The sequence below is a fragment of the Protomyctophum parallelum genome (assembly GCF_964188405.1).
Source record: "Protomyctophum parallelum genome assembly, chromosome: 10".
Taxonomy (NCBI): Eukaryota; Metazoa; Chordata; class Actinopteri; order Myctophiformes; family Myctophidae; genus Protomyctophum; species Protomyctophum parallelum.
In genome coordinates this window covers 39,770,993-39,787,550 of record NC_139704.1, presented here as the reverse complement: position 1 = coordinate 39,787,550, position 16,558 = coordinate 39,770,993, and the positions used below count along the sequence as shown (strand labels likewise).

Here is a 16,558-nt window from a genome sequence, read left to right as displayed (position 1 = left end):
ACTCTGTATTTTTACTGTGTATAACTGAGCGTTAAGAACTCACAGAGGAAGGACTCATTGGGTTTTGCCCTTTTGGCATAAGTGGCTGCATTTTGTCCAAGTACACATCTCACATGGCTTTCATTGGCTCTGCAGAGGATTGTGCGTGTGTGTGTGTGTGTGTGTGTGTGTGTGTGTGTGTGTGTGTGTGTGTGTGTGTGTGTGTGTGTGTGTGTGTGCGTGTGCGTGTGCGTGTGTGTGCATTTGTGCACGCTTGCGTTTGTTTCCACAGCCAAGACCATCCCTGAGTTAACACTGTTGTTACATGTGGATTCTCCTCCCCTCTGCGCTCGGGCTCAGAGAACTGTCAGGAACACAATTGATGGCACCTCTTAAATTCTATATCCTTATTTGTGTCAGATGGTATTCCCTAATAAATATTCTTTACATGTGTTCCGCAGAGCAGAGCACACAAAATCATTCCCTCTCTCCCTCTTTCTCTCTATCTCTCTCTCTCTATGGCTTGGCCTTCCCTAATGCCAGTAATATAATTGTGTTCATGTGTGAGCATGAATGATTGTGAGTATAAATGTTTGTGTGGCCCTGCGTGTCTACATGCGTACGAGAACTTGCATATGTGTGCGTGTGTGCGTGCGTGTGTCTGCGTGGGGGAAAGAATATATATTTGTACATATCAGTCACCTGGAATCTGCGCATGTCTCGTGGATTCCCTGCATTCTTCAGACAGTTCTGATTGCACTTGAGGAAAAACTTGAGGAAGAATCTGAAAGAGTACACAAAACAAAAGAGAAAAACAAATACGTTAGTACATAACTCATCATATGTCGTCGAGCCAAATGCTGCAATGGTAAAGTCACTGCATATTTTGAATAATTGTTCTCAGACATGCGGGAACACTCGGAGAGTGTACAAATGGCACCATTTGTTACACGCACAGTTAAATGAATACCAAGGATTTGACTGTGTGAAGGCATGGCTTTCATTTCTCCAGTCCAGCTCCAGGCAGTCAGGAAAGAAATGTGCAATTCCACATCTCACTGATGTCCAGCAGAGGGACGTTATTCCAACCTGTCTGTGTGTGTGTGTGTGTGTGTGTGTGTGTGTGTGTGTGTGTGTGTGTGTGTGTGTAGGTAGGAGGCCATTCTGTACTGGACTGTTCCTCAACCAGTGTGGTCCATGGACCACCAGTGGCATAATCACACACAAGCACACACACAACTATATATTATATACTGTATCATGCAGTGGTTCTCAAACCTTTTCATGTCAAGGACGCCCAAATTGACACTAATTAGCCACGCAGACCCCCATTTGAAAATATATGCCAGGGACCCCCATAAGAGGAGATTTCTACGGCTCTGGCAGTGATTCTCAACCCTGTTTAATTTCAAGGACCTCCAGTTTGACATGCAATTTGGCTACTATGGACCCCATTTAATGGCATTTCTATCTCTGGGACCCCCCAATGTATATTGTAAAATCAATGTCATTTGTACACTCTCAGCGTTACAGACCCATAAGGGTCCATTTGGTTCCAAACTATCATTTAGCTGGGGACCCCCTGGAACTCCCTCAATGACCCCTAGGGGTCCCTGGACCCCACTTTGGGAACCAGTGGTATAATGTATCAAAAATAGTTTTCAATATTTTATGAATCCATCAAATGTAAGAAAGTCTTTGGAAGTGGGAAGAGCAGTGAAAACAGCAGATCTACAAGCTCACCAGCAGCCGGGCAATTCTTGGTGCGTGACACCAGCGCAAGCAAGTACAGTATCAATGTGACTTTAAGATCATTTATTTTAAATATTAATACAAAAAAGTTAAATAAATTTGAAATCTGTTATGCCTTCTTACATACAAAAATATAAAAATATAATGTATACAGTAGTTATATTGGGGTTTTTTTGGGGGGGGGAATAGGTGGGGTGGGATGGTCCTTGAAGATTGGTTGAGAAATGTATGCCAGTGTGGACCAGAGCTCAAAAGAGATTGACAGCCACCGCTGTACTGTACGTGATGCGTGCCATTCTCTCACAATCTCCATATTATTTGCTATTGCTAATGTAGCTTCGACCTCTTTGTCTTGCCATCCCTTCGGATGAGTTTCGCTGGTCTTCCCCAACACCCATCTGCCACGAGCATACAGGAAGTCACTTGATATTCCTCCCAGCTCTTTAATCCCAGAACGCCCCCTGTGCAATTAAAGTTCTCCTGTTCAATAGGGAGGCAAATGAGGCCCACCTGTGACCAGGTCTTGTTTGAAGAGCATCAGGGATAAAGGACCTAACAAGGTGAGAGCGCGCCACAAAACTTATAGTCCTGTCAGGCAATTAGGCGGACACTCCTGGGACCGGCGTACGCCACACACATAACACACACACACACACACACATGCACACATGCACACATACACACACGCCCATGCACACACTGGTGGGTGGGTGAGGCAATTATGCCACAAATTACAACCTGGCTAATCGTCTCTGTACAAATGTCACGTCTGAGTGAGATCTAGGGTTGGTTAGCCTGTGAGCCTCCTTTCCTCTCACTCTCTCCCTCCCTCTTTCTCTCTCCCTCCTTCTCTCTCCCCCCTCTCCCACTCACTGTCTCTTCCCCTCTCACTCTCTCACGCCCCCCCCCCCTCCCTCCCTCCCTCTCTCTCTCTCCCCCCCTCTCTCTCTCCCAGAGACTTGAGGCTTTTATTGATATCGTCTTCTATTGAGAGCTATACTTTAAACATGGCCTTGGCTTACTCTGACAGATACAATAACATGGTAAAAGAGGCAGATAAAGGGAGCTTAACAAGGAGGGCAATAGGCAAAGTCATCCCAAAGGTAATCCATTGTCTACAATCTGATACGACCACAGTGTGTAAAACAATGTGATTGACTCGTCCATTCTGCGGAATCGTGACCGATGGCTCCTCCGCTTTCTCAAATTCATCGTAAACACTCCGGCCGCATGTTTATTTTTCACCACCCTTCACTAGGATTACTATATGTGCAATATCGTGGTTTCTATTGTAACACTTGGCTCTCAGCATCGCCGGGCCACTTATTGGATTACCATAGATTGCACCATGGATTGCATGGCCGTTATATTCTGCCAAATACAGTGGCTTGTGTGGCCGCCGCCCGCGAGGATGCTTTCACAACACTCAGGACGTCTCGTTTGCTCCGTGCAGGGATCCAAGCCAGGCCATAAATCAGCCTCTGAAATGACCCTCCTAACCCCGACCACATTAACACATGCAGTGGTCATTTGGAAGCGTTCTCCAATAGACTCCAATACCGTGGTGCTCCACCGAAGACCCCGAGAGAGAGAGAGAGAGAGAGAGAGTATAGGAGAGAGAGGAGAGGTGAGAAAATATTTTCCCCTCCGCATCCGAGAGGCTTTGGCTCGGACATCAATAAGAGGCGTTTTAAGCCACGCCAGAATGCTGATTGCCTGTCGGTGTGCGGTGAGGGGCCATAAAAAAACCTGACTTGTCATTAGTGCATTTTGCTTGATTGTAGCTCAGTGCGTTTTCGGGGGTTGCATCTGTTGGCTGATCATCAAAATGACCATTATGTACTCTAATTCCCTGACCCTGTTTTTATTTCCCCAAAGAGTCGTAATGTAGAGCAGCAGACATCTGCGGAAAGCAGACCTGAAATACGACTTTTATTTGTCTGTCGCCTCTCATACAGATTGGGTTAGGTTGCCGCGCGTGCAAGTCTGTGTGCCTGTAAGTCTTGTCTGTGTGTGTGTGTGTGTGTGTGTGTGTGTGTGTGTGTGTGTGTGTGTGTGTGTGTGTGTGTGCGTAAATGCGTGCATCACCTTACATCAAGTAACACGATCGAATACATATCCCAGGCAGTGCTGTGACTTGAGTTGGACAGCCTTTCCTGTACATCCTACTGTATATCTTCTGCAGCGCTGCCTACTGCAAAAGTTACAAAACAATAAGCAGCGGAAACTGCGTGCCCACACTATCATAAAGCGGCTCCTTTATGTTTACTGTTATGAAGGCAATTAAGCACAATTTCCCTACTAAAAAGATAAGCTTAATTTTCATAGTCCACAGCCATAGCGGTATAGCTATAGCATCCATTACATTAGAGTTGGTTAAGATTCTCCACGAGCACGCGGCAAATTGGTCCTTGGTGGAAAGGAGAGCAATTAAGACAGGGCCTGTCTCTCTCTCTTTTACTTCTTAAATATCTACAGAAGTTTGTGCTGGTGTTTTGGCACGCACGGAGACAAAAGGAGGCTTGTTTAATTGTTTTTTAATGGGATATCAAGTCGTCGCTGCCATTAGATGTTGGCAATGGAGGGCAAAGGGGGATAGGGAGAAAGAATGAACTGCAATTAGGTTTGATTAAAGCTATCCTTCTCAATAATCAGCTGTTCTGACAGGACAGAGGGACCCTGGTGGCCGCCGAGATGGAGGAAGGTGTTGAGTGATATTAAGGCCAATGAAGGGGATATTAACATGGCTAATTAAAGCTCTTCCAAAGCTGGTAGAGGAGGCTCTCGACGGACCAACGCCGGATGAAATAATCGGCCAAGGCAGCTATCAGTTGGAGGAGGGAGAGAGAGAGAGAGAGAGAGTGGGGAGGAGGGGTAAGGTGCAGCTCATCTGAGTGACGGAGGGTGGGGTGGAGGGACGGAGGGATGGAGAGATGGAGGGAGGGATGGACGGATAGAGGGGAGGTGTGGAGGGAAACTATGAAGTGTGAAGATAGACTAGAAAAGAGAAGGAGACGAGGCATATAGAGTTGGACTTACAGAGGAGCCAAGGAAGCTCGTTTTGACACAATCACTTCTCTCTGTCTCTGTCTCTCTCTCTCTCTCCCTCTGCGTGTCTGAAGGTCTGCCAGTTTTAACTAAGACCTGACTTCAGCTTTTTACCGCCGACAGCTCATCGCACGGGGTCCACAAATCAACGCTAAAACAATCCTGTTCATGCCTCGGACGACGGCAATTAATACGATTCTCCCGTAGTACCTCCATGCTCGCCCACACTGCCGAAGCTACTAATCATGCCATAATGATTTCTCTCCCTCTGGTCAAAGGGGAAATAGATTGTCTCTTTAGTAATGCAGCAGCCTCTGTGCCTTCCACTCCCGGCTTCACAGACCCGGTAATTGAGGAGAAAAGGGCCGACTTTGGCACTTTGACTGATTTGAGGTCTGCTAGACCCTCTTATCTTTACTCTGATCATTTTAGTCTGACACTCAAAGAGAGACCCGTCGGCCTAATTCTAGATCACCCTGCTCCCGTCATCAAACGGAAAGGGGAATATAGGAAGGAGGGGAAAAATAGGCAAAAAAGAAAGAAGCAGAAAAACAAACAGGGGAGGTGAGGACGGCCTTCCTTCATTCAAGTGACCCATTTAATTGCAGGGTTGATGGCATTCACGCATCAATGTCCTTCCCTTTGATTTGAGCAGAGAGGGCAAATAAGGATAATGTTGTATTATTAAGGAGGCTCCACTGTCATCATCGCATGAGGCCAGGCGTCACTCTAGATCATTTCTTTCTTTCTTATATAAGCAATACTCAACATACTGTAAAAAAAACATGTGAAAGAAAAGTAACAGAATTATTGAATTTATTTAATGAAATAACATTGACCTCAAATAATTTTTAGATATATTTTTGTATTGTTTTTAATGGGGCACCTTTGTTTTAATTGCTCAATAGGCTGGCCCCCCGTATTTATTTTGGACCGCGTCACACAATACACTGACAGATGGCCGTAGCATCCGCCAGAGTCGGGTATTGACAAGCTAAAGCTCCTGATTGGTGCCCCGGCACTAATGACTAGCATGCAGTGTCCACAGCCGGCAGCCATGACAGTGAGGTCATCCGTTGCAGGGCGGTGAGTATCGATCAGTAAACCAGCTCCAACCCATCAGGCCCCAGCTGCCTCCCAGACTCAATGGGCCCCTGTTACAGGAGCCCTGTAAGAAACGGCTACTCCAACACCAGACTACAATCTGCTGACACCAGATCTCTACGCTGAGATAGTAGTACACGGGTCAATAGCGTATCGGATTTCCAAAACGCCGGGGTCTTAATGTCAAGCCTCCCGCCTTCCCTACCTACCGCTCCAGTTATTAGGCCCTCCAGTGAACTGCATTCAGATTCCCATTGTGACGAGGCGGGGCAAGGTAAAACGTGAAATAGAGAGCGACTTATGGATCTTAATCTTTCTCTGAGCACTTATTTATGCAACCGAGTGGGCTTGATATGTCTGCCCATTAAGTCCCTGGGAGGCCGGAGAGCTGAGCTGCGTGACCGTTGCTGTCGCAGTCTGGTTCGCCGCTGTCTTCTCTCGTCAAGCAGGGCTGTTTTTCTCGCCTTAGCCGAAGTAAACCACAGCGCATTAACAATATTTGCTCTACCCCTGTACAAGCGCCCAGGGACCAGACCCACAGATCCTATCACTTCTTTATCAGGGAACAAGTGCCTTACTATCCAACCTTATTGGGTTTGGGAAATTAACCCTTTCCATTCACAGGCTCGGCCTGTCTCCTACGAGAGTGTGGGGGGCAGATGTCATTGTCATTATTATTGTTCAACATCAAATATCACACCTGCGTGGCTTGAAAAATGTATTGGCTATTTCCGAGTTGTTGTCTTTCATGTTGCCTCCTTTCTCTTTCACCAGCTGCCGCGGTGAGTTGATTTTGTTGTTTCATATTTCATATTTTTTGTGGCATTGCAGGGAAGGTGTCACAAATAATTAATGTGCTCCCTCTGCACGTTGAGATGTAGCCGTGTCCCTCCATTCATCCCCCTTTACCCTCTCCTCCACCCCACCCCACCCCCCTTTCTCTCTAATGGGGAGAGTGGCATTGACATCATTTCACTTGAGGATCCCCTACTCTGTCAATCCCTCTTCATTTACTCCATGGCTACAGAACTCATTATGGTACCTCTTCCTCCTTCCCTCCTCTCTCTCTCTCTCTCTGTCTTTCTCTCTGGACACTGTTAGTTTCTTACTTAAGAGAATCGCTCGTCTTCACAAATGGTTTCACGTCAAACCCACTCCTAGCCGGCCCCAGCTGATTCCCTTCAGGCCCCCCGTGCAGGTTTACTGTAACAGATTAGACGAGGACTCTGTGCTCCTGCTAACTATCCATCACTCGCTAACGGTGGACCAGGGGCTGTGTGCTTTATGCAGCTCTTAGCTCCAGCCCCGCCACGTACTGCATGTTTTAGCCCCGAGCTGTCTCCCTACTGCCTCTCCCATCCCCTCGCATCAAGATACTGCTGAGGCTGTGTACTGTTGCACGCTGTTCTTTGTTTTACTCCACGCGTATGGCTTCTCTCTCTCCATAGTGCAGCTTTGAAGGCAATATAATAACACGCAAAACATAAATAATTCCATGCTGTTTTTAGGTCTTCTGTGCCCCTTCTATTGTAATAATAATAATAATAAAATAATAAAAAATAAAATAAAATGGCGCCGTAGAGCCAACATCATTTACATTCCCAAACTGGAGTTGGTAAATATTGTTGGAGTCGCTGCAAACGCCGTGTAACGATTATTGATAATGATTGCAAAAGGTCTCAGGCGATGCGCGTGATGAGGCTGCTGACGTTACGAAAATAATCGCGCACATCGACAACACGCGGCGGTGGCAGCCCGTGTGTTTATCCTAGCTTCACCAGCTGGACGGGAGAAAGGTATCTCCAGGTTATTTTTGCACGGAGGGGCGGTTGGGGGTCGGTTGTGTGGGGAGCAAATATGGTGCTTTGATTACTGGTTAGCGTTGGAGCTTGAGGCCTTGAGGAAATACCAGTCAGCACCTCGCTTGCACTAGTGAGATGGAAGATAAGCATATGTTGGGAGTAAACTGGCCTGGGTGAATAGTGGTATTTAGGGTGTTGGTACGCAGGGTGCCTAGAAGGCCCCAGAGCGTCCCCACAATGAGAGCCATACAGAGCCGTGCTCTCTCTACTACCTCTCCCGTGGCACCTTGGAGTGATCAGACCCAGGCAGGCGCAGAGGAACGCAGCTGTACAGGGAAGGCCAGCAGGGGGGCTTTGACCATTTACTGACAGGCAGGCACGCTGGATCCAGCAAGGACAGTGGGGGGTTGTTTGTGTGCGTGTGTTTGTGTATGCTTCCAGGCCATGTGTGTGCGGCGTACATGCATGCAAGTGTGTGTGCGTGTGTGTGTGTGGGGGGGGGGGGGGGGGGGTGCACAATTTTTGCTTTTGAGTTGGAGGTCTGCTGTGTGCCCATGCATACACCAATGTGTGCGGGAATTCATAGATATATACTTCGGCGTGTGTGTACTGTGTGGCTGTGCTCATGGGTGTGCATGGTGTGTGCGTGTGTGTGTGTGTGTGTGTGTGTGGGAGGGGGGGTGTCTGGCATGCACAATGTAGGCTTGTGAGTTGGCGGCGGTCTGCTGTCTGTGTGTCCATGCATACACCATTACACCAATGTGTGCATGCGTACTCTCCGACATCGCATTATTACTAATGTTTAATACATACATCTAAAGTGGCTGTCAGGGCAGGTCAGTCATCATGAAGCATGAGGCTGCCACTCTGCCATCTCTACCACATTAACTCTTTCTCAAATAAAAACCAAACAAAAACAAAACGCCACAGCGTATAGGCGGCGAGCTGTCATGTAGGTGTGGTTGGAGGGGGGGCTATATAGTGTCAGAAAGACAGAGAGCGGGTCGGTGCTTAAAGCTAACAGGTAACCTTTCTGTGCACCTAGGACAAAGGCAAGAGCAAAAAGAAAATGTCAAATTAAGAGAGGCCAGGCAGAGAGACGTGGCTGCCATATTTGTGTGAAAGCCCAGTGCTGTTGGCAGCAGAGATGGCTGCTTTCTGATTCATCTGGGGCCGTATGGCAAAGCTTTGTCAGTCTGTGCGAGGTATAAATAATTCAGGGTGAGAGATGGCAATTACAGGGCCCTGCACAACCAAAATGAATATTTTATAAGGACTAAAACTGCCCTGGAATGAATCACACACATGGAGTCACACACACATACACACAGACACACACACGCACGCACGCACAATATACACAGGCACACATGGATAAGTGCATGTGTGCACATGAATGCGCGTACACGCGCTTCCACAACACCACACACAAAGGTAGTCCATGTGAACCCTTAGCACAGCTGTTGTGCTGTTGACAATATGACTGTTATATACAGTATACACACACATACACACACACCAGTATAATCGCTTAATAATTTGTAATATACTTGCTCACATGATTTGCATTATGTTGTTGCCTAAATAAAGACTTGAGGTCTTTCTTTTTAGCTTTTTCTATTAGCGGGAATTATATATATATATATATATATATATATATATATATATATATATATATATATATATATATATTTGACTAGGCTATTAGAACTAAAAAATAAAAAGCAATATACATTTGTCAGATATTGTAATGCTGCTCTTCATTTTTAGGCTCAGACTATGAGAAATAAATGGACAAAAAAGTGATACTAATCCACAGTAATGGCCTATACCAAAAGCAGCCTCCTGAGACTCTGAGCCTTTACTTTTGACCCTGTAAATATGGTCTTTGTGTGAGAGTAGGGGGGAGGGAGAAGGGGGAAAAAAGAGAGAGAAGCAAAATGCTAATGGGAAAAGATTAAACCCAAAAGCCGCCTGGAGCATTTACCTCTAAAGGGTTTTTGTCTGTCAGGTTTCCTGCAAAACTCTGTCTTTATAATTCTGAGACAAAAAATAACATTGTTCGCCGGTCCTGAGGAGCGTAGCGGCCGGGTTGAATGGCCATTGTGTGGGCCTAGCTAATGATACCTTAGCCTTTGTGAGAGCCGGGCCAGGTAGGTCTGTGACATCAGCGCCACACAAGTGCCTCTCTGTCCGGATGTTTAGGAGAGGATTTCGTCCGTGGTGGGAAAAAAAGGTATAGAGAATAAACAGGCCCTGTTTGTACTACCACCAGCACTAAGAAACTGTCAGTGTATCCATAAGGATAGAATATTCCATTGAAAACGAATCTGGGCTTTATTCCTTTTCTTCTATACAGTACATTCTTTCATTTTCATTTAACTCAGGGAGTCTACAAAATTAACCAAATGGGTCCATTTGTACACTTCAAAATGAACAATGAGGATTTTACTGCTTAATTACATGCATTTAATTGAATTGCTTTAACTGTTGTATACCCTTATCTCAGCTGTGATAATATTCTAGGAGCATTTTCTTCCCTCTCGCTCTATATGTGGAGGTAGTGGGAGCATTATTTGTCAGTCCAAAGGGAAGATGGCAACCCTCTGAGGGAGAAAGAGACCCCAAGCATGAAGAGACACATCGCATGTGTTGGAGAAAGTGACAGCGAGGCAAATGTTAAGAGAAAGCTGCTTCCTTTAGCAAAGCGTACACTGTTAGCGATATAGCTAGCTGCTGTGAAGGGAGCTGACAATCCCGCAACCGTGGCATGTCTTGCTCCGTTTGTGAGTTTTCAAAGAGTGTGATTTGCAAATAACATGAGTCTCTGGGCATAGACTGGGCATGTAAGTACGGTGAATAAAGCCCCCCTGCTCCGCTGAGGGGAAACCCTTCCTTGTCAGCTCAGTTCTTTGTCAGGAACCTGACAGATAAATAGACAGTGTTTTGCTGCTCACCCCTCCTGCCTTATGTACACAGTGTGTGTGTGCGTGCGTGCGTGCGTTAGTGCGTGTGTGCATGCGTGCGTGCGTGCATGCATGTGTGTGCGTGTGCGTGTGCGTGTGCGTGTGCGTGTGTGTGTGTGTGTGTGTGTGTGTGTGTGTGTGTGTGTGTGTGTGTGTGTGTGTGTGTGTGTGTGTGTGTGTGTGTGTGCGTGCGTGCGTGCGTGCGTGCGTGCGTGTGTCTACTTCCACATACAGGTTGACTTGCTTTAGGGGAGGAATTTGTTGAAAGACACCCCACTGCTTCTTGGGGCAATGACGGAAAATATTTTGGGCCACTTCAGACAGCCTCAAACAACAAACAATGGGGGCTTGATGTGTAACCAGATAAAACGCAGATCGAGTAGCTCGGTCTGAGCACCACTACAGGGCTTATTTTTCATGCAAATTACTACTAATGAGCTTCCTGAAAACTGACTAATTATATCAAAGTGATTTCTTTAATTAGTTTGTAATAATTCCTCGTATAAACATCATAGTAAACAGATTACGCTATATAAAATTTTCAATTTGTCACACTTTATACGAGACGCTGAGAGGTTGAAGTTAATCTTGCTTCCCCAAAATGCCAGCGCAAACATTTATCAAAGAATTTAATATGTACTTAGAACATGTTTGTCACATTAAGACGGCGTATGTTTTGCACATTCGTCACGGGTTCCTCTGTAAGGAAGACCCTGCCAGTAGCAAACTAATTGTTTTATAATTTTATAATTGCATTATGATTATAGGATACATGCAGTGCAATTAAAATAAATGTTCAAATGTTGCACGAGTAGCCTTCTAAGATGCACCAGACAGATATATCTCGTGTTAGACCGTAACCAGGCATCACAAAAGGACCCCCGCCAAACAAGCAGGAAATACTACTGTACTGTATGTCAATCCAAATGCCTATTTGAGATATAACAGGCGCTTTCACAAAAGATAAGAAATTGCATTTATCTACCACTTTGCACCTCACGCTAAGCCAACAACATTCTTCAAACCCCTAAAGAGTAAAAATATCTAATATACTACCAGTCACAAGAGAAGTGTATGACTACCGGTTCTTTCTGATACCCTCAATCTGTACTGAGATGGATTAAACATTCAATTTGTTACTCGCCAGACCACCACCCAGGTTCACCACTTACCATACAAATGGAAAACACGCTAGTAATCTATTAGCCCGCTTGGCCTGACACTGTATTATGTTGTATTTGTATTATATTTACTTCAGGGAAATTACGATTCAAGTCATATTTATCTTCATGTGGAAATGTGTGTCTAAATGGAAATCACCTTTAGCGCACGGGTGGATGTAGAGCAATACTAATGTGATCCATGAACCGTGCGATTTAGTCACCCTGTATGGATGCACTATGGGCTGATTCTACACATCAAACATGCTCTCCCCCTGTTAAAGCCCAAACCCACAGCCCTCGATGCTGTTTGATAATTATTACGCTTACATTACAACACAAGACCTTGCCTGTGGAGCTAGAGAAGAAGCACCCCTCCTCCCTATAACACACACAGACACACACACAGACAAATACACACACACACACACGCACACACACCACACATGCACATGCACGCACACACACATCCTTTTGTCATGTACAGTAGTAAACAGCTTCCTGGTAAGCTGTTTGCACTTCAGTGCCCGCTCTAGGAAATAAAAACAAAGAGCAAATTGGAAGGTTTTGCGTTGCGCTGAATAAATAAGGTTGTTTTCCTCACAGAATCCATTACCTTTTAAAACATGTGCCTAATGCTTTGAGCCTTTTCATTTTCACAAACAAAGCCTAAATTAAGGAATTAAACACATTCGTATTTAGATAACGGCATTAGCTTTATGACATCAATGTGAAGGAGTTGGACGCCATCCATATCGTTCCCATGCTTCCATTGTCACATTAAATTGCAATATTAATCCTGTCTGAAACCAAGGTACTGTAGCTTTTATGCGGTGCACTTGAATTATGCTATTCAAGTAATTGATAGTGAGTCAGTCGTTGAAGGTACTAATCCCATGATTCAGTTCATCTCTCCCAGTGCCATTTACCTCCAGATGTTTAGAGTTTGGAGTAATCAATAAAGAGGGAATAAAGATTGGCATTCACAATACTCCCCTTGACAAGCTCCAGCCCAATGTTTGTCAAGCAAATTAAACACACTTAGACTTTTCACCTGCTCCTACAACGACACCACATATGGCCGTGAAGTTAAAAATAAGAAACTGTGCATACATTACCATGCATAATGCACAACTCCCTCCATTTAATATGCAAATTTTGTAAAATATTACTGAATACCTTCTGTTCGGAATGAATAAATTTGAATTGCAATTAGAATAATCTTGTATAATTAATGAAAACTGTCAATTTTGGTTCCGAAGTAATTTGATTAGCATGTTGATAGGACACTTATCAAGTTCAGTAAACTGTTAGATTAAGAAGATGAAAAAAAAAATAGATTCTAAGGATATTTTTCTCAACAGCTCTGACATTTTCCCTTGGCATTGTAAACAAAGACACTTGCTGGCAAACTTCCTGAATCAAGGGGTGAGCGAGGGAGGGGGGTGTTGGTAGTGGTGGTGGTGGTGGTGTGTGTGTGTGTGTGTGTGTGTGTGTGTGTGTGTGTGTGTGTGTGTGTGTGTGTGTGTGTGTGTGTGTGTGTGTGTGTGTGCGTGTGTTTGTGAGGGGGGGGGGGGGGGGGGGCTGGGGTAGAGAGAAATAGAGAGGACGGAGATAGAGAGAGCCTCTTGAGATAATCTGTGAATCTCAGTCCACAGATGAAAAGGAGTCTATCGTTGCTGCTCCAGAGTGAGCCACTCATCTCTGCCCTGAGCTCTTCAGCTAAGCCCAAGTTTAAGGGATCTATCTCTTGAACCGTTTGTAGCCTTAAACATCACATGATCGCGATGATTTAAACACAAGCAGCAGACCCTCTCTAAATGTTTGGAGGCTACGAATAGTGTGAGTTTGACAACTGATCTCGGCCCCTTTGCAGATTTCATCAGAGAGCGTCTATCTATTAACGATCAACAAATTGGTGTACGCCATTGTTGCGTCGCACGAAAAAGTACCATCTGCACTGTCTACAGATGAACAGAGCTAGTGACCTCCTTTTCCCCTCTCTTTCTCTGCTCATTAGCTGCCCTGAACCTCTTTTCTCTCTTGCTCTCGGTTTTCCAAACCCCCAAATGAGACCTAAATCGCTTGCAATACAGGTTAGCTTGAGGGAGGGGGGGGGGGCAAACATCTGTCGCACTAGGTACCCGCCACGCAGCTCGGGGTATCTCCTGCGAGGAACTTTGGGGATGTTTAATTCATAAACGCTGTCATCCATGTAAACCTCCTGATTTCATAATGACTAACTCTTGGTGGTTTAATTAATTTAATAATGCCTTTCAGAAGCCATAAATGAAAGGGGTCTCTGAAGTGGCGCATTAATTAGCCGGCGCCGATGCTAGCCCTGTCAAACTGGTGGCTGTCAAAACGCGAGGGGCAAAGCGGGAGGATGGGCACGGCTGACGTCCCGGGGTCGAAGGTCATGCCAATCACGCTCCTCACCACACTTAATGAGTCATAATTTGTGTCTAGTACACACATGTACTAGGGTCAAGCTGCGGTCATGTCCATTATTCTCCCCCCCTCGCTAGAATACATGGAAATAACCAGTGGCCAACAAGGTAGTTACATTCTCAGTAATAAGCGCTGGCATGGTCCTATTATGTTCCTACTTGTATTTACATGGTAACTACCTGTGAAGGTAGAATTAATCAGAGCTTTGTCTTTACCTCGTCTGAATCGGATGCCGTATTCTGAATTCTGCCGTAATTACGATGTTACGACTTGACGCACTTACGAGGCTGTAACACGTGTGGGCCTAATAAATTAAACTTCATTAAAAGTGTTGGCAACTCAGCACACGAGCGCACAACATCATCGCAGAACGAACCGGCCAGATTATATTCTAAACTAACTCCATGCATCCTCATGAGGAGGTTGTTTTTCGTTTTTCATATTTTCATAAATATGAGCCAGGGAGACTCATCTGTGTCTGTCCATTTATTACCATAAAAATCAGCTGACTGAAGTATCTCAGTATCTGTGGAGGCAATTAACTGTTTTGAGAGAATGCGTAATACAGGACTTTGTAATGGTATCATTTGGAGTCAAGGCACAGATGCGCCGTGCGGAGCCATACTGTAATTAGAGAGAAACGCTGTACAGGTTTTCCACTAATTAGCAAATTATGCTGAAAATAGCATCAAGCTAATTAACAGTTATTATGGCATTTTTGAAAGTATGACTTTAATTAGCAAAGTCCTGACGCAGGCAATTTCAAACTCGTCTCCGAGAAGATGAGGGAGAGAGGAGAGGGAGAGGGGAAAAAAACACGGGGCATGATCAAGAAGATACCCAGATTATTATGGCGCTGTCAAAAAGCTAGAAGGAGAGAGGGGGAAGAAGCCGGAGGGGAGGGTGAGTGAGTGAGTGAGTGAGTGAGTGAGTGAGTGAGTGAGCGAGTGAGTGAGCGAGTGAGTGAGCGAGTGAGTGAGTGAGTGAGTGAGTGAGTGAGCGAGTGAGTGAGCGAGTGAGACACAGAGAGAAGTAAGGGAGGAAGAGGAGGAGGAGGATTGGGGGCATGGGCGGGCGGTGGGGGGCAAAGCTTTTGTGTGTTGTGTCTGAATCTCCATCCAAATGAGGGGACATGTGCGCTGTGCCACGCTGCCAAGAGGAGCCGAGCCGTGTGCCCAGTGTCAGGTGGCAGCAGCTCACCCTTCAGCTACCAGGCGAAGACGAGAGTGAGCTCAGCTGGTGCCCACAGCCACTCACTTATTCTACTCCGCTGCACATTAAAGGAGCCCTCGAGTGGAGCCAAGCAACGCTAGCCAGCCAACCTGACAACAACACTGCTCCTCCTCCTTCCTCGCCTCCTCCTCCTCCTCTCCAGCAGTTCCTCCCAGCACTTGCCTCGACCCACCTTGGACCACTAAGCGTCGATGATGGCAGATAAACCGGAAGAATTCAGTCTCGTATAACCGCAAGGAAAACAACCTGGCAGACATTGAGTCTCGCTCTCTTTTCGTATTTTCGGTTGTGCTGCAGGGAATGATTGCTGTGTTTTGGTAATGACACTCATTAACCTCAACAGTGTCGGCTCCGAGGATGGGAAATGGGTATAACATTATATAGCGGTTAAGTCTTTAAGGGGGAAGCTGTGTTTTTAAAGGTGCAGAACCTTTGAAAGGGAGGGCGTTTGTGTGTGTGTGTGTGTGTGTGTGTGTGTGTGTGTGTGTGGGTGGGTGGGGGGTGGGGGTGTATGGGAGCTTGGTGTCACCCATAGAAGAGGGGAAAAGGCAGAAGAATGGTGGAAGAAGAGAGGCGAGGAGGAGAGGGGCTGGACTGGAGGGTCTTTGAAGGCCCAGTGTGTGAGCGAGAACAGAAGTGTGCCTAGCCTCAGGCAGGCACAGGCTCAGGCCCATTAGCTAGACTGACCTTGCCCGCGCCTTTGTCTTTATGCTCTCTTCCCGCTGGTTCCCCTTCTCAAGCATTCCCTTTTTGTTGTCTCCGAGCGAGATTGGGAAGGGGGCCATAGCTCTCAGCTCTCTCTCTCTCTCTCTCTCCCAGCCTCCCCACCCCCCATCTCCCACCCTTTGCCTGGAGCCTGTGCCCCAGAGGGCTTGGTCCAGTGAAACTCCTAGCCGGTGGCCACCTCTGCCCCAATGGGAACTTGGCTGGAGTGGTCAGCTATACTCCTCACTCCAGAACAGAACCCCCCCACACACACACACACACGCACACACACACCCCAGAGAAAACGGCTCCATATAGGGAGGGGGGGGTGGGGGGGAGAGCATGAATCGCAGTGCTG

At 46.2% G+C, this 16,558-nt stretch overlaps 1 protein-coding gene across 7 annotated transcripts in view; it reads right to left on the bottom strand.

Moving 5' to 3' along the window:
• LOC310866246 (transcription factor COE3) overlaps window positions 1-16,558 on the bottom strand; it is an 84,364-nt gene that overhangs the window by 36,112 nt on the left and 31,694 nt on the right. For all 7 annotated transcript variants that reach the window (XM_083775762.1, XM_083775766.1, XM_083775764.1 and 4 more), the window contains exon 7: window positions 682-763. In XM_083775762.1, coding sequence (XP_083631888.1) covers window positions 682-763 — 82 coding nt within the window. The remainder of the gene's footprint in view (window positions 1-681; window positions 764-16,558) is intronic.